The sequence below is a fragment of the Bos taurus genome, chromosome X (assembly GCF_002263795.3).
Source record: "Bos taurus isolate L1 Dominette 01449 registration number 42190680 breed Hereford chromosome X, ARS-UCD2.0, whole genome shotgun sequence".
In the NCBI taxonomy this organism is placed as follows: domain Eukaryota; kingdom Metazoa; phylum Chordata; class Mammalia; order Artiodactyla; family Bovidae; genus Bos; species Bos taurus.
Genome location: NC_037357.1, coordinates 90,626,664 through 90,645,308, shown reverse-complemented (window position 1 = coordinate 90,645,308; position 18,645 = coordinate 90,626,664). Strand labels below are relative to the sequence as shown.

The window sequence follows — 18,645 nt, the reverse complement described above, 5'->3', positions numbered from 1 at the left end:
TGTGATCACAGCTGGAGAAGGCTGAGCGCCATGGGAGCCGAGCACGGGGCCGGGCACTGGAGAGGCGGCGGCGGCGGAAAGCAGATCGGGGTGGGGAGGGTGATGACCCAGCCCGAGAGGAGCTAGAGCCAAAGAGGGTACGGAGCTCAGGGCCAGAGGCCGAGGAGGCCCAGGAGGAGGAGGAGCTGGAGGAGGAGACTGGGGGTGAGGGTCCACCCCCACCCCTGCCCACCACTGACAGCCCCAGCACCCAGGAGAATGGCTTGGAGCCTGCACTAGGGGCCAGTTCAGGCTCCTCGGGCCCTTTCCCCACTTTGACTCCCCGGCTGCATGTGCCCTGCCCACAGCAGCCGTCTCAGCAACAGTTGTGACAGTGGCTGAGCCTAGCACAGACCCCAACAGAGACCCCTTGGCCTCAAGGATCCTCTTTCTGACCATCAAGCCTGCTTCTTGGGAGGTGGGCGAGTAGGGGGGATGACCACCCCAGCCCACCCCTGAGTCCCTTGACTTTTATATTCTGACTCCAAGGTATTGTTCAGACCTCAGCTCCTGGGGGCTGGCCCCTGGAGTCCCCCTCCCTGGTAGCCTCTAACCAGCATTCCTAGACACCTGAGGCAGATAGACGGATGGGCAGGTGGCAGGGGGGTGGCTGGGGCTGGGCCAGCACCATTCCAGAGAGACAGCCAGTGCATATGCAAACTGGGGGAATCTCCTCTCCCTTCTCTCCCCAGTTGTGGCCCTGGCCAGGCCATGCTACACTAACCTCACCTCCCCCCTTCACTCTTCCTCCTCCTTCCCCCCTTCTCCTGCCTCCATCCCTCCCCTCACCTTCTTCTTCCTTCCCCTGACTTCCACCCAGGAGGAGGAAACTTCACATAGCTGTGCTCACAGTTTATTATTTTAAATAAATTTGGTTGGGGAGCTGAGGAGGGCTCCCTGAGATCTGAAGAAAGCTTTTGGTGCTTGTCCTCATTACCACCTTGACCTTCCCTCCATGTCCTGCCCTGTCTCCTTTCCTCCTCCTGGGTTCATGTTGTAATAAAAGATGATTGTTGGTGTGTAATTAATTTGTTCAAAAGGAAAAAAAGGCAAAACAAGAAACTTGGTTCCAACTGAAGCCTATTTTAATTTTATTTTATTATTTTCCTCTTGTTAGAAATAAAACCCTTAGCAACATTTTTTTGAAACATGTTTCTGAAGTGCATTTCTCTTCGGAAGGTCTCCATCACCTGTCAGTGGAGGAGCTGCGGTGCTGGTGGAGCACAAGGGCTGAAGCCAGGGAGCTGAGTTCTGAAACGAGTTCTGCCAGGTTCTCCTTAACCATGGGCAAGACATCCCAGTTCTCCCCCCACTCCACCCTAAGCTAGTTTTAGCCATCTCCCAAGAGATAGGCCCTGGCACGTAACTCCTACCACAGCTGCCTCCAACTTTATGCCCTCCTGTCCACCCTCTTCGAGCCCCTAGAGGTATGGTTTGTGGGCAGGGCTTTACTGAGGTATAATTTACACACAAAACTGGTGTACCTCTTTTAAATGTACAGTTCAGTGATTCAAAGGGATGTTTCTATTCTGCTTAAAACCACCCATGATGCGTCATTGCCCTTAAGATACACATGGACACAGGGTTGAGCCTTAAACAATGGGTTTGAACTATGAGGGTCCACTTAAACTCAGGTTCTTTCCAATAAATACGTATTGACACTACTGTACTATACACCATGTGTCAAATCCACAGATGATATGGAAGACTGGCTTTAAAGTGACATGCAGATTTTCTACCCTAACACACACACGTACACACACATCCATGTAATCTCATTTTGGAATGCTTTCTTGTCAGACCCATATGCTGGGTCTTTCAGGGGCCCTTCCCTGGTTTTTCTCTACCCTCAAGGGTTTTTCCTACCTCTGAGTGAGGAGGTAGGAAAAAGGACCTCCCCCAGTTAGGTCATTTACAGTCACCAAATTCACTTTTTAAAAAACAGCATTACTATACTAGATTTTACATACTACACAGGTTTCACTCACTAAAGTATACAATTCAGTGGCTTTCAGTATATTCTAGTTGTATAATCATCACTGCAGAAGGTTTTAGAACATTTTTGTCATTCCAGAAAGAAACTCTACACTCGTTAGGCATCACTTCTCACCCCTGGTCCCCCACTCCTAGACTACCCCTTAATCTATAAGGGTTTGTCTATTTTGGACATACATAAGTGGGATCATATAATATGTGATTCCTTGTGACTGTTCTTTGACTTAGCATAATGGTTTCAAGGTGAGTTCACTTTAAAATACAGATTATTAATGGTGACTTTATATTGGATAGATTTTTTTCCCCCTCCTGGGCCCCAAAGTCTTTAAAATGAGGGTGACTAAGGCTCTAAAATCAGAGACCATCACTGGAGTTAGTTAACATGTTTTTAATGGGGGTTTGCATGCATCTGTTACACTGGCAAGAAGACAAACCACATTGCGTCAGATTCATAAAGGGATCCTAGTCCCTCCAAAGGCTAAGAACCGCTCTTCGTAGTCCTTAATACTGTGTTCAGATCTGCGCATGATGGGAGGATATGGGGGAGGAAGCAAGAGCACCATCCCAACTAAGCCAGCCCACCAGCTTCCCATCATGCCTGGTTCTTCAAGGGCTTTTCTTTCAATGTGCTTGCACAGAGGGCTTAAAGGCTAATGGGCAGGCTTTGGTGCCTACCCCGGGAACCCAGAACACTGCCACTCTGCCCTTTCTCATGTGAATGCTCAGTGGGTTCATTTTGTTACTATCCAGTTGATAGTAACCTAGTGATGAGAAAGCCCACCCACTTCTAGCAGCTTTGATTTGTTGGGGCTTTGACTTGATATCTGCCTCAGCCCTGCCTCCAGTCTTCCAGCCAGGAGATGGTGGGCTGTGCAAGTAATGGGAGGCATGGGCCAGTGGACACCTCAACTTGGGCTCATTTTGATCCCAGTCCACTGGGAAAGCCTGGTCTTTTGTTTGCCCACTTACATGGAATTGAGCATGAAAAGTGGTTGGAGGAGACCACCTGAGAGGAGACTGGGATGTGAAAGCTGGGACAGGGACAGGAAAGGGCTGTCTCTCAGCACTTCACTACCACTCTCACCTGGAGGCAGACCCCAGAACAGGACCCTGGTCTAACAGGAGAGGAAGAGTGTGCCTACAATCTGTAGCAGCTCCCCTGCTTGAGAACTTGGCCCAGGCTCAGGCCCTCCAAAGGAAGGGGCTCACCAGTTTCTAGACAGCCTTTCCCATCTTGGCACTGCCCTGCCTCATCCCTCAGTGATATGCATCCCGTGAGCTCTGCGGGAGAGGTGCTAGCCCCCATCCTGTGAGACCCAGCTCAAATATGACCTCTTCCAGAGAGCTTGCTCTGGGTGCAGATGTGTCTCCTTTTTCAGACTCACCTATAAAGGAGTGACTGCCCTGGGGAATTCCAGATGAGTGGCAGATGGGGAGAAAGAGCACTGGGGAAGCACAATATCTTCACCTCGAAGTCATTTTCTTCTGAAGAGACATCATTTTGGAGACAGATGCAGGTTCCTAGGGGCTGCCAAATCCCTCAGAATGGCTCTTGAGTCCACAGTAACAGGGATGGGAAGAGACATCACTTCTACTAAGGACTTTCCAACCCCTTCCCCCTCCGTAGTGCCCCCACTGTGCTTTAGGTGGTGCTTGAAACACTCTTCCCACCCCCAAGTCCCCTGTACTGGGAGTTCCTAGAGGGAAGGCAAGGCCCAAGCCTAAGGCCTCTGCTCCCACTTTCAGTCAGGGCTCAGAAGAAGAGGGAGACAGGAACAGCGTTTGGAGTCTCATTCTGTTCTCTGCAGTGCATAAAGCTCCTTGGTAAGGGTGTTACTCGACAGGAGTGGGGCCTGGGGTCTGAGGTCCATGATCACTGAGACTCTGAAGGGATAGACACTGACCATGCGTCCCAGAAGCCCTGAAATTGTGATGATGGGAAAAGAGGGATTTGGAGACAGAAATGCATTCCCTGCCTCTGGGGCACCCACCTTCCAGGAAAGGGAAGGGAAGAGCCTCTTGTGAACTCCTTTCTGGGTGCCAAGCTACATGTGAGATATTTCACGAAGTCTTTGTCATATACACAGGAAACAGACCCCACAAAGAGTGTATCTAGCTCAGGTAGTATCAGCTGGGATTCCCACTAAATCTCTGAACCTACAGCTTGTGTTACATGAGAGCAGGGATCCAAAGTAATCAGCCTGCCCCTGGGAAACAGTTCATAGCTGGGGTTCAGTGTTGCTGTCTACTGTTGGCAGGTGGGACTTCAGCAGTGCTATAGCCAGATTGTCTTTGGTAGGTAGAAGTCCACATGCTGAACTTGTACATAACCTGCATGCCTTCCCGTATTGGTTACGTATTACTGCATATGTGTGCTAAGTCACTTCAGTTGTGTCTCTTTGTGACCCCATGGTCTGTAGCCCTCCAGGCTCCTCTGTCCATGGGATTCTTCAGGCAAGAATACTGGCATGGGTTGCCATGCCCTTCTCCAGGGTATCTTCCCAACCCAGGGATCGAACCCGTGTCTTTTATGTCTCCTGCATTGGCAGGCGGGTTCTTTACCACTGATCCACCAGGGAAACCCCTATGCAGCAGCATTACTGCAAATTACTTCAAAAACAGTGGCTTAAAACAACATGTTAGTATCAACATACATACACTACCATGTGTAATTTAGATAGCTGGTGAGAAGTTGCTATATAACATGGGGAACCCAGCCTGGAGCTCTGTGATGACCTAGAGGTGTGGGACAGGGGGAGGGGAGGGGAGGGAGGCTCAAGAGGGAGGGGATATATGTATAATTATGGCTGATTCACATTGCTGCATGGTAGAAACCAACACAACATTGTAAAAAATAAATTTTAAAAAAATGCTGAAGAGAAAACCTAAATAAAACAATGACATTTATCTCAGTTCCTGTAGATCAGAAATCTGGGCACAACTTAGCTGGGTTTTTATTTCAGAATCTCTCACAGGCTACAATCAAGGTGTCAGATGGGGCTGCAGTCATCCCAAGGCTTGACTGGGGAAGGATCTGCTTCCAAGCTCAATGTATGGCTGTTGGCAGGACTTAGTTCCTTGTGGGCTATTAGACTAAGTGCTTCAGTTTCTTGCCGACTGTTGGTGGAAGCCATCCTCAAATTCCTTGCTGTATGGACTTTCCCACAGACCAACTCACAACATGGCTGCTTATTTCAACAGGGTGATCAAGTGAGATTAGACAGGAGCGTGAGGGGACATGGGGAGAAAATTGCACACGCAAGATAGAAGTCACAGTCTTTACAACCTAGTCTCAGAAGTGACATCCTACCACTTTTACAATATTCCACTCACTAGAAGTAAGTCATTAGGTCCAGGCCACACTCTCAGGGAGGGGGTTATACAAGGATATAAATACCAGGAGGTGGGGATCATTGGCAGCCACCTTGGAGACTTCTACTGTTTGTCCTCAGGCCCCAATGATATATGTCCCTTCCACATGCAAAATACATTTACCCCCTCCCAAGGTCTGTAAAAGTCTCATTTCATTAGAACATTGTCTGAAAGTCCAGAATCTCATCTAAATCAGGTCCAAGTGTGAAGGGTTCCTTTGGTGTATTCCTTAAGTATGGCTCCTTAAGTACTATTCCCCCCACCCCCACTACCGGTAGATCTGTGAAATTTAGAGACAAGTTATATCTGTCTCCAACACACCCCAACATACAATGGTGGAACAGACACAGGATATTGGCTACAGACATTCCATTTCAAAAAGGGGAAATGGGAGACACAAAGGAGTCACTGGTCTATAGCAACTGTGAAATCCCACTGGGCACATGGAAGTTCCTGGATTAGGTTTCAAGGCCTGGAGATAATTATCTAGGGTTTCTGGGCTCTGCTTGGCTCTGCTTTCTGGGCTCTTGGTCCCACCCTCTGTGCCTTCCTTCCTTTTTCACGAAAGGTAGCACATATTCGCAGGTGAGTAGTTTCCCCAGTCTGCTTCCTGCCAGTAAAATGTTGGGGGTCCAAATGGTTTCTTTTCATTTTGTATTGTGCCTGTAATCAGTTGCCACTGAGAAATGATTCCAATAGTGGGGCTTGGTGTACCTTGCTGTCAGTAGGTTGGGTGCTCAACAGTTGCTATAGCCAGACTGGCCTTGGTGAAAGTCTATATTGTAGAGCTTGTGTCTAAATTCCATGCATGCCACCATGGCCATTTTGTTCAGGAGTTCATTGGATAAGAAACTGAGGTTGGCTGGCATCCACAGGACAGGACATCTTAGCCATCTGATTGAGATCTTCCTCAACAGTTGATTCTCTCTGCTGCTCATTTATGTGGGAATATGAATACCTTCACACCCATTCCAAAAGGGACATCCATATGCCTCTTCCCCAGACCTCCCCCTTGAACAATATTTCAATCTTGTTCTAAGTCCTGGACCACCTAGCCAAGTCATTACTAACTACTCACGAATCAGTGGATATCTAAACCTCTGACCATTTGTGTGACCAGTCACTGAAAAGTTCCCTTCCCGTTGTCCCCAGGATCAACCCTAAGTGGAGCTATAACACTGCAGCTAGCCATGTCCAGCTGGTGCCAAAATACTATGCAAAACAATCTGTGAACCAAGCTTAACTATTGTGCCTCTGAGTCACCTGGTCACAGGGAACACCCCATGAGACTCAGGTGTGAGAAAGGGATGGCAGTGCAGCCAGTGGGAGTATGAGCCACCTGCTCAGACAGCTTACTTTTTTTTTCCTTTTAATTGGAAGCTAATTACTTTATACATTCACATGAATCATCCATGGGTGTACATGTGCTCCCCATCCTGAATCCGCTTCCCACCTCCCTCCGTATCCCATCCCTCAGGGTCATCCCAGTGCACCCTGTCCCATGCATCAAACCTGGACTGGTGATCTATTTCACATATGATAATATACATGTTTCAATGCTATTCTCTCAAATCATCTCACCCTTGCCCTCTCCCACAGAGTCCAAAAGTCTGTTCTTTACATCTGTGTCTCTTATGCTGTCTCGCATATAACGTCATTGTTACCATCTTTCTAAATTCCATATATATGTGTTAGTATACTGTATTGGTGTATTTCTTTCTGGCTTACTTTGCTGTGTATAATAGGCTCCAGTTTCATTCACCTCGTTAGAACTGATTAAAATGCATTCTTTTTAATAGCTGAGTAATACTCCATTGTGTATATGTACCACAGCTTTCTTATCCATTCATCTGCCAATGGACATCTAGGTTGCTTCCATGTCCTGGCTATTATAAACAGTGCTGCGATGAACATTGGGGTGCACGTGTCTCTTTCAATTCTGGTTTCCTTGGTGTATATGCCCAGCAGTGGGATTGCTGAGTCATATGGCAGTTCTATTTCCAGTTTTTTATGGAATCTCCACACTGTTCTCCATAGTGGCCGTTCTAGTTTGCATTCCCACCAACAGTGTAAGAGGGTTCCCTTTTCTTCTCACCCTCTCCAGAATTTATTATTTGTAGACTTTTTGATAGCAGCCATTCTGACTGGCGTGAGATGGTACCTCATTGTGGTTTTGATTTGCATTTCTCTGATAATGAGTGATGTTGAGCATCTTTTCATGTGTTTGTTAGCCATCTGTATGTCTTCTTTGGAGAAATGTCTGTTTAGTTCTTTGGCCCATTTTTTGATTGGGTCGCTTATTTTTCTGGAATTGAGCTGCAGGAGTTGCTTGTATATTTTTGAGATTAATTGTATCTTGCTTGTATATATATTTTTTAATGTTTTTATTTATTTATTTTTTATTTTTTGATCGTATATTTTTGAGATTAATGACTGGTGGACCATCATGATAGTCTAGGTCATGGGGATTAATTCAGAACCAGTATCTATTATATTTCAAAAGGTCTGGGTATTTCCCTGTCCCCAAGGCACAATTATGTTGGCTACAGGTTCCTGTGGGAAAAGCAAGGAGGGAGAGTTCACAATACACCCTTGTGAAAAGTGTAGCAAGTATTACTTCAAGTAGACCCTCCCCTTCATTCAAAGGGCTCCAGTCTATGAACTACGGGGAGAGGCTGGGACTCTACATTTTGGGGACTAGATCAAGCCTCCATTTGCTAGACTAGATTTTTTTTTGTTGCGTGAATCAAGTAGGACCTTATTAGGCTGTCCATCTATTTGGCCCCAGGGTAACCACGTTTAATTAGCCACAATTACACATCCCCACAGGTCAAATCACCATTCTGATTTCTGCTATGGTTCCGCTGTCCATTATAGGGATCAGAACAGACTTGTTTCTAAAGGTGATCCTATCAACCCCATTGAAATCAGGGGGCCCATCTCTTATCATGAACCCAAATTACAGGGAAAAAAACACTACAATGTTTTTAAGGAGGCTGGTGCTTACTTGTTTTAGTTAAAGTAAAGTTAGCTTCTGAGACAGAAAAAAAAATCTGTGAAATTTAAGACAATAACATTCACTTCTTGCTTCTGCAATCTTCCAAAACAACCATTAATAGCTGGACTGACTTTTTCTAAGTGGTGATTCAGGGTCCTAGGCATCTTCTGTGAAGATGATCTGCCACCTTCAAATGTGGTCACCATTGTACTATTGTCATCTCCATCGCAGCCAAATAAAAGAAGGTGAGACCATGTGGGAGGTTTTAATGAGCTAGGCCTAGACTGTAGTGTACAGCACTTCTGCTCACATTCCATTAGCTAGAACTCAGATAGCGGTCACATTCAACTGCAAGGGATGCTGGAAGATATAATCTGAATTTGTCCCAAAAAGGAAGAATAAAAACATGCCTAGTGACCACCTAGCTAGTCTCTGCCATCTAATAATGCATGTCTTGAAGCCTTTGTGAAAGGAGTGTCCACATAGTTAGGGGGTGAGTTAAGTGGGTTATACAGAATGAATTGATTCCAGCACTCTGATTTCTTTTTATTTTGAAAATTTTTACTGCGTTTGGTTTCCATGTGGAAGCACTGGCAGAACTGAAAAGAGGCAGCATGTTCCACTTACTTTTCTGAAAGATCACATAGCTAGATGAAATCTCTCCCCACCCAGGGCTGATTTAATAAACCTCACCCCAAACCCACCCCAAGCAAAAGATTAAAACAAAGGTTTGTGGTGATCATTTAAAAAACAATACCACGTGTGAGATGGTCAGCATCTGGATTTCTGTGACCTACATTTGATGTGTGCTCCTCTTCCTCTCACCTGCGTCCAACCCCCCGCACTCCCCCCTCCCCATCTTCAGGCCCTTCCTCCTTCAACTAAGACTCAACACACAAGTGTGCAAGTGGAAACACTACTCAGTCTCAGTACTACAGGCTTAGATGTCTGCCAATTCCAGCGGATGGACGGTCATCTCTCAACTTTGTAATGTTGCCCTTGCGTCACGGTCAGCTAACGCAGGTCCACTGTCTCTCAGGTTGAAATACAGACAAGATATGGGTACGTACACATTTATGGGTCTAAAATATCAGAAAGTAAACCCACTGCGAAAATTTACAAAATGAGGAAGAGGGGGGTCGACGGGTTGGGGGCAGCTGTGGCTGTTTCACTTAGGCAGTAACACTGCTGAATGGACACTGTGCTAGGAGAGGGAGGGAGGTTGGGTGCTCAGTCAGTAAGCAGAAGAAACAAAGGAAACAGAGCTTGCCTGAAGCTACGTCATTTTCTTCTTGTGATTGTGTAAGGCATTTTAAACGGGAAAAACTTCTTTCCTTCGCATTCTTCCAAATAATCATTTGGAATATAACTTGTGATTCAGAATACAAATAAGACCCCTTTCATCTCCAGCCCCCACCTCCAAAATCATTCTACACACCCAGGGCCCATAGAGTACAAGGCAGGCGATTGATTTCACGAATCAGGAGGCATTATGCTCACATGGGGCATGAGGCCACTGTGTCAAGGACACTTTTTAGGGCTTCAACCCTGATCCCGGCCCTCTCAGAGTACAAGGGTAAGAATCCATCTTCAGTGAGGATTTAAGTCCCAGATCCTTAGAAAAGTTCAATCTTCCAAGACTGAACCAGGAAGAAATAGAAATTATGAACAACCCAATTACAAGCACTGAAATAGGAACTGTGATTAAAAAAATCTCCTCCCCAAAAACAAAAGCCCAGGTCCAGATGGCTTCACAGGTGAATTCTATCTAACATTTAGAGAAGAGCTAATGTCTATCCATCTAAAACTCTTTCAAAAAATTGCAGAGGAAGGAACCCTTCCTAACTCATTCTATGAGGCCACCATCACCCTGATACCAAAGCCAGACAAAGACAACACACAAAAAGAAAACTACAGGCCAATATCACTGATGAACATAGATGCAAAAATCCTGAACAGAATTCTAGCAAACAGAATTCAATAAAGCATTAAAAAGCTCATACACCATGATCAAGTTGGGTTTATTTCAGGGATGCAAGGATTCTTCAATATACACAAATCAATCAATGTGGTACACCATATTAACAAATTGAAAGATAAAAACCATATGATCATCTCAATAGATGCAGAAAAAGCCTTTGACAAAAATTCAGCACCCATTTATGATTAAAACTCTTCAAAAAATGGGCACAGAAGGAACCTACCTCAACATAGTAAAGGCCATATATGATGAGCCTAGAGCAAACATTATGCTCAATGATGAAAAACTGCAAGCATTCCCCCTAAGATCAGGAACAAGACAAGGGTGTCCACTCTCACGACTATCATTCAACATAGTTTTGGAAGTCCTAGCTACAGCAATCAGAGAAGAAAAATAAAAGGAATCCAGATAGGAAAAGAAGAAGTCAAGCTCTCACTGTTTGCAGATGACATGATACTATACATAGAAAACCCTAAAGGTACTATCAGAAAATTATTAGAGCTTATTTAGCAAAGTTGCAAGATACAAAATCAATACACAGAAATCACTTGCATTCCTATATACTAATAATGAAAAATCAGAAAAATAAATTAAGGAATAAATCCTGAATTCACCATTGCAACAAAAAGAATAAAATATCTAGGAATAAACCTACCTAAGGAGATAAAAGACCTGTATACAGAAAATCATAAGACACTGATGAAAGATATCAAAGATGACATAACAGATGGAGAGATATTCCATGTTCCTGGGTAGGAAGAATCAATATTGTGAAAATGACTATACTACCAAATGCGATCTACAGATTCAATGAGATTCCTATCAAATTACCAATGGCATTTTTCACAGAACTAGAACAAAATAAATCACAATTCATATGGAAACACAAAAGACCTAGAATACCCAAACCAGTCCTGAGAAAGAAAAATGGAGCTGAAGGAATCAAACTTCCTGACTTCAGATTATACTACAAAGCTACAGTCATCAAGACACTAAGCTACTGGCACAAAAACAGAAATATAGACCAATGGAACAAGATAGAAGGCCCAGAAATAAACTCATGCACCTATGGGTACCTTATTTTTGACAAAGGAGGCAAGAATATACAATGGGGCAAAGACAGCCTCTTCAATGGTGCTGGGAAAACTGGACAGCTACATGTAAAAGAATGAAATTAGAACACTTACTAACACCGTACACAAAAATAAACTCAAAATGGATTAAAGACCTAAATGTAAGATCAAAAACTATAAAACTCTTAGAGGAAAACATAGGCAGAACACTTGATGACATGAATCAAAGCAAGATCCTGTATGACCCACCTTCTAAAGTAATGGAAATAAAAACAAAAGTAAATAAGTGGGACCTAATTAAACTTAAAAGCTTTTGCAAAGGAAACTATAAACAAGGTGAAAAGACAACCCTCAGAATGGGAGAAAATAATAGCAAATGAAACAACTGACAAAGGATTAATTTCCAAAATATACAAGCAACTCATACAAAATTCGAGAAAAACAAACAACCCAATCAAAAAGTGGGCAGAAGATCTAAACAGACGTTTCTCCAAAGAAGACATACAGATGGCTAACAAACACATGAAAAGATGCTCAACATCGTTCATTATTAGAGAAATGCAAATCAAAACTACAATGAGATATCACCTCACACTGGTCAGAATGGCCATCATCAAAAAGTCTACAAAAAATAAATGCTGGAGAGGGTGTGGAAAAAAGGGAATGCTCTTACACTGTTGGTGGGAATGTAAATTCATACAGCCACTATGTATGATGGTACTTAGATTTCTTAAAAAAGCAGGAATAAAACCACCATATGACCCAGCACTATGTGACTCCTAGACATATACCCTGAAGAAACCAAAATTGAAAAAGACACTTGTACCCCAATGTTCACTACAGCACTATTTACAATAGCTAGAACATGGAAGCAACCTAGATGTCCATCAACAGATGAATGGATAAAGAAGTTGTGGTACTTCTGAGTAATATTACTCAGCCATAAAAAGAAACACATTTCAGTCAGTTCTAATGAGGCAGATGAACCTAGAGCCTATTATACAGAGTGAAGTAAGTCAGAAACAGAAAGATAAATATCATATACTAACGCATATATATGGAATCTAGAAAGATGGTATGGGAGAATTTATTTTCAGGGCAGCAGTGGAGAAACAGACATAGAGAACAGACTTATGGACACGGGGAGAGGGGAGGAGAGAGTGACATGTATGGAGAGGGTAAGATGGAAACTTACATTACCAAATGTAAAATAGATAGCCAATGTGAATTTGCTGTATGTCTCTGGGAACTCAAACAGGGGCTCTGTATCAACCTAGAGGGGTGGGATGGGGAGAGAGATGGGAGGGAGGTTCAAGAGGGAGGGGACATATGCATACCTATGGCTGATTCATGTTGAGGTTTGACAGAAAACAACAAAATTCTGTAAAACAATTATCCTTCACTTAATAAATAAATTTTAAAAATCTCCTATTAAAAACTATTTATTTAAATTAGAGGATAACTACTTTACAATATTGTGATGCTTTTTGCCATACATCAGTATGAATCAGCCATAGGCATACATGTGTCCGCTCCCTCTGAAGCCCCCTCCCATCTCCTTCTCCAGTCTATCTCTCCAGGTTGTCACAGAGCACCGGCTTTGGGTGCCCTGCATCATACATCAAACTCTCACTGGCTATCTATTCTAGATATGGTAATGTATATATTTCAATGCTATTCTCTCAAATCATCCCACCCTCTCCTTCTCTGACTGATCCCAAAAGTCTGTTCTTTATGTCTGTGTCTCCTTTGCTGCCCTGCATGTAAGATTGTCAGTACCATCTTTCTAGATTCCACATATATGTGTTAATATACAGTACCTGTCTTTTTCTTTGCCTTACTCTCTACAATATTACACTGTATAATAGGCTATAATAGGTTCATCTACCTCATTAGAACTGACTCAAATGGCTTCCTTTTTATAGCTGAGTAATATTCCATTGTGTGTATGTAAGGAAACTATAAGCAAGGTGAAGAAACAACCTTCACAATGGGGGAAACTAATAGCAAATGAAACAACTGACAAAGAATTAATTTCCAAAATACATAAGCAGCTCAAGTAGTTCAATACCAGAAAAACAAACAACCCAATCAAAAAGTGGGCAGAAGATCTAAACAAACATTTCTCCAAAGAAGACATAGAGATGGCTAATAAACAAATGAAAAGATGCTCAATATAGCTCATTACTGCTGCTGCTAAGTTGCTTCAGTCGTGTCCAACTCTGTGCAACCCCATAGACGGAAGCCCACCAGGCTCTTTCAACCCTGGGATTCTCCAGGCAAGAACACTGGAGTGGATTGCCATTTCCTTCCCCAATGCAGGAAAGTGAAAAGTGAAAGTGAAGTCACTCAGTCGCCACCAGGCTCCTCCGTCCATGGGATTTTCCAAGCAAGAGTACTGGAATGAATTGCCATTGCCGTCTCCGAGCCCATTACTACAGAAATGCAAATCAAAATCACAATGAGGTATCATCATCTCACACCAGTCAGAATGGCCATCATCAAAAAGTATACAAACAATAAATGCTGGAAAGGATGTGGAAAATAGGGAACCCTCTTACTTTGTTGGTGGGAATGCAAATGGATACAACCACTATGGAGAAGAGTATGGAGATTCCTTTAAAACTAGGAATAAAACTACCATATGACCCAGCAATCCCACTACTGGGCATATACCCCGAGGAAACCAGAATTGAAAAAGACACCTGTACCCCAATGTTCATTGCAGCAATATTTACAATAGCTAGGACACAGAAGCAACCTGGATGTCCACCAGCAGATGAATGGGTAACAAATGATTTTAAAAAGTAAAAAAGAGGGCTCCCCTGGTGACTCAGTGGTAAAGACTCCACCTGCCAATGCAGGAGACAAGGGTCCGATCCCTAGTACGGGAAGATCCCACATGCCATGAAGCAACTAAGCCCATGTGCCACAACTGTTGAGTCTCTGCTCTGGAGCCAGTTAGCCGAAACTAGGCCGGCATGCCCTAGAGCCCGTGGTCTGCAACAACAGAAGCCACTGCAACGAGAAGCTGCAGTACAACTACAGAGTAGCCCCGCTCACAGCAACTAGAGAAAAGCCTGCATGCAGCAATGAAGACCCAGCCCAGCCCAGCCAAAAATAAATAAAACTATTATATTTTTTAAAAGGAAAAAGAAAAGCAGAAAGGATGATCTTTTAAAAACAAAACACAGAGACTTTTTTTTTTCTGCAATGTTCTGCCATTTTACTTGAGACATTAAACAAAAAATGTCTTATTTAGAGTTGTTGTGTTGGTTTTTTGGTTTGGACATTCTTAAGACCCAATCCAAGGGTAGTGCTGGGATGTGGTTTGTGTCTGAGTGGCAATGCTGGTCAGGGTCTTTCAGATCACATGCTGGTACCCGTCTGTCTTCCCTTGGTTTGGCATGACAAAGGGGCTGGCCCAGCCTAGAGAGAAGCGGTGGCCAAAAACGGCTTTCAGGTTCACCCATGTTGTTTTCTTGGCCCATTTTCTGTCTTCCTTTTTCAGTTGTTCTATTCCCGTCTCATCTGTGCAGATGGAGAGCATCTGGATCCGGAACATGGCCGATGTGAAAATGAGGAAGAGCAGCGCCTCCAAGCCGAGGAAGATGAGGAGGGTCATCGTGGTGGGCGAGAAGGAGCTGCAGTCTTCTTCAAAGCAATGCAGGAAGTGGAATCCCACCAAGATGAGGGCGTGCAAAGAAATGAGAGCTACGTACATTGTAAACAGGACGAAGTATTTCTGGTTCTTCTCGCCGACACAGTTGTTGATCCAGGGACAATGGTGGTCCATCTTCCGAATGCACCGCTTACAAATCCTGCAGTGGTGGGCTCGGTCGGGCTTGATGCTGCAGCATTTGGGACAGCTGTACAGCACCTGCCCAGACGTCAGCTGTAAACTCTCGATGAATTCTTTAGTGGCATTTCCTTTGGGCACAGCCCCAGGGTCGGTCAACATGGCCCGGCAGTGGGAAGCCAGGGCCAAGAAGACCAGCACGCTGAACACGATTCCGTTGATGGCGCTGTACATGTAGTCCCCAGATGGAATCAGCATGACGAAGAGGACCACGAACTCCGCATATAAGACCAGAAACCAGGTGACAATGGCAAAGACAATGCCACAGCCATCGCGGATGAACCACATGGCGCCCGTCGGATAGGGGTGAGAAGGTGGGACGCACTTCTCTGACTGGAAGCACTCTGGTTTCCGCTCAAAGTCTCAGAAGCGGAGGGCGGGGATAAACATCCTAAGCTATTCTGTCCATACTGGCCTTGTGAAGCCCCAGTCAGTTCCTCAGTCCCAGACTCCTGGTGGGGCTCCCGTTGCCGCCACCGTCGTCGCTCCTCAGGCAGCCCCCGACCGGTGACCCGACCTCAGGCTGCGGCGATGGCTCCCCGGCAGGAGGCGCCGCAGCTTCCGGGATTCGGCCGGACGCGAGGCGGCGCGCCCATCAAGCGCCCCTCAGTGGGGTGGCGGCGGCTGCAGGAGCCGGCGCCGCCCACCATTCTTACTGACCTAAACCTTTGGAAGTCAGTTATGCTCACCAGTTACCATCGATGTCACTAACATTTGGATTCCTCCCTCTACACTGTACAGTTGTACAATTAACATAGGCTACTGTTGGGCTTCCCTGGTGGCTCAGATGGTAAAGTGTCTGCCTGCAGTGCGGGAGACCCGAGTTCGATCCCTGGGTTGGGAAGATCCCCTGGCGAAGGAAATAGCAACCCACTCCAGTACTCTTGCCTGGAAAATTCCATGGGCTGAGGAGCCTGGTGGGTTACAGTCCATGGGGTCGCAAAGAGTCGGACACGACTGAGCGACTTCACTTCACTGTTGAGTCCAGGCTTTCCCTGGTGTGGTGGCTCAGATGGTAAAGAAGCTGCCCGCAATGCAGGAGACCCAGGTTCAATCCCTGGGTCAGGAAGATTCTCTGGAGAAGGGAATGGCGACCCACTCCAGTATTCTTGCCTGGAGAATTCCATAGGCAGAGAAGCCTGGCGGGCCCCAGTCCACAGGGTCAAAAAGAGTCAGACACGACTGAGCGACTAACACATTTGAGTCCAGGTTTCAGTCAGTAGGACTAATCTTAGAAATACTGCTAGCTGCTTTAGCTAACACAGTACATACATCCAGGAATGCTAAGTGCACCCATACTGAAAAGTCTGGCCCTACCAAAACCAAAGATATCACAAGAAAATTACAGACCAATATCCCTATAAATACAGATGCAAAAATCCTCAACAAAATACTAGCAAACAGAATCCAACAGCATATTGAAAGGATTATACAGAATGATCTAGTGGGATTTGTTCCAGGAATGCAAGAGTGGTTCAACATCAGAAAATCAATCAGGGTTATAGATACATCACATTAATACAACAAGGAAAAAATAACCTACATGATCATCTCAACTGATGCAGAAAGGGCATTTCAGATGCAGAAAAGGCCTAGATCTAATAAATTCAGCAAAGCTTTAAGGAACAAGATCAACACATAAAAATCAGTTGTGTTTTGAAATTAAGAGCAATTTCATTTACAATACCATCTAAAAGATATCTGTAGGGGACTTTCTTGGTGGTGCAGTGGCTAAGACTGCACTCTCAATGCTGGAGGCCTGGTCAGGGAACTAGATCCCACATGCCACAACTAGAGATGCCACATGCCACAATGAAGGTTGATTTTTTTTTTTTTTTGCTGCATAGAATGCGGGATCTTAGTTCCCTGACCAGGAATTGAACTCAAACCCCCTGCATTAGAAGCTTGGAGTCTTAACCACTTGACTGTCAGGGAAGTCCCCAGATCGGAAGATTTTATATTAACATGTTACTAATACACAAAGCAACCTACAGATTCAACAAAATCCCTATCAAAATTCCAACAGCCTTTTTGCAGAAATGTGGAGATGCCAATCCTCAAATTCATATGGAATTTCAAGGGGCCTTGAATAGTCAAAACAATCTTGAAAAAGACAAATCAAATGGCCAAGTGGTTTTTGACGAGAGTGCCAAGTCCATTCAGTGGAGTAAGGATAGTCTCTTCAACAAAGGGTGCTGATGCAACTGGATTTTTATATGCAAAAGAATGATGTTGGGCCCCTACCTCATACCTATACTATTAATTCAAAATGGATCAACAACCTAAATACAAGAGCTAAAACCACAAAACTCTTAGAAGAAAACACAGGGGTAAATCTTCATGACCTTGGATTTGGCAACAGGTTCTTTTTTAAAATTTATTTTTAGTTGGAGGCTAATTGCTTTACAATGTTGTGTCGGTTTCTGCTGTACAATGTGAATCAGTCGTAAGTATACATATATCCCCTCCCTCTTGAACCTCCCCCTCCCCCCAGTCCTACCTCTCTAGGTCATCACAGAGCATGAGCCCTGAAAATATTATTCTAAGGGAAATAATCCAAACATAAAAGGACAAATATTGTTAAGATTCCACTTATATGAAATATCTAGAACTGGCAAATGTATAGGGACAAAAAGTAGGTTAAAGGTTACCAGGAACTAGGGGCAGAGTGGAATGGGCGTTATTGCTTAATGGGTGCAGAACTTCTGTTTGGGACGGTTAAATAAAAAAAGTTTTGGAATTCAATAATGGTGATGGTCACACAACATTTTGAATGTAATTAACACCACCGAACTGTATACTAGAAAGTGGTTAAAATGGCAAATTAAAAAAATTTTTTATTTTAATTGGAGGCTAATTACTTTACAATATTGTGGTGGTTTTTGCCATACATTCACATGAATCAGCCATGGGTGTACAGGTGTTCCCCATCCAGACCCTCCCTCCCACCTCCCTTCCCATCCCATCTCTCAGGGTCATCCCAGTGCACCAGCCCTGAGCACCCTGCCTCATGCATCAAACCTGGACTGGCGATCTGTTTCACATATGATAATACACATGTTTCAATGATGCTATTCTCTCAAATCATCTCACCCTCGCCTTCTCCCACAGAGTCCAAAAGTCTGTTCTTTACATCTGTGTCTCTTTTGCTGTCTCGCATATAGGATCATCGTTACCATCTTTCTAAATTCCATATATATGCATTAATATACTATATTGGTCTTTTTCTTTCTGTCTTACTTCACTCTGTATAATAGGCTCCAGTTTCATCCACCTCATTAGAACTGATTCAAATGCATTTTTTTTAATAGCTGAGTAATATTCCATT

General features: G+C 44.3%; 2 protein-coding genes across 15 annotated transcripts in view; one reads left to right on the top strand and one right to left on the bottom strand.

Annotated features, from left to right (window-relative positions):
• The window catches only part of KDM5C (lysine demethylase 5C), a 31,014-nt gene extending 29,827 nt beyond the window's left edge, over positions 1 to 1,187 (top strand). For all 14 annotated transcript variants that reach the window (XM_005228201.5, XM_010821981.4, XM_024987760.2 and 11 more), the window contains one exon: positions 12 to 1,187. In XM_005228201.5, coding sequence (XP_005228258.1) covers positions 12 to 371 — 360 coding nt within the window. In that variant the 3' untranslated portion in view covers positions 372 to 1,187. The remainder of the gene's footprint in view (positions 1 to 11) is intronic.
• Positions 714 to 18,645, bottom strand: part of LOC132344320 (palmitoyltransferase ZDHHC3) — a 72,804-nt gene continuing 54,872 nt past the window's right edge. Inside the window, exon 3 of the mRNA XM_059883784.1 lies at positions 714 to 18,645. This exon is cut by the window's right edge and continues 23,917 nt beyond it. Within this exon, the coding sequence (XP_059739767.1) occupies positions 14,823 to 15,605 (783 nt within the window). The 5' untranslated portion in view covers positions 15,606 to 18,645 and the 3' untranslated portion in view covers positions 714 to 14,822.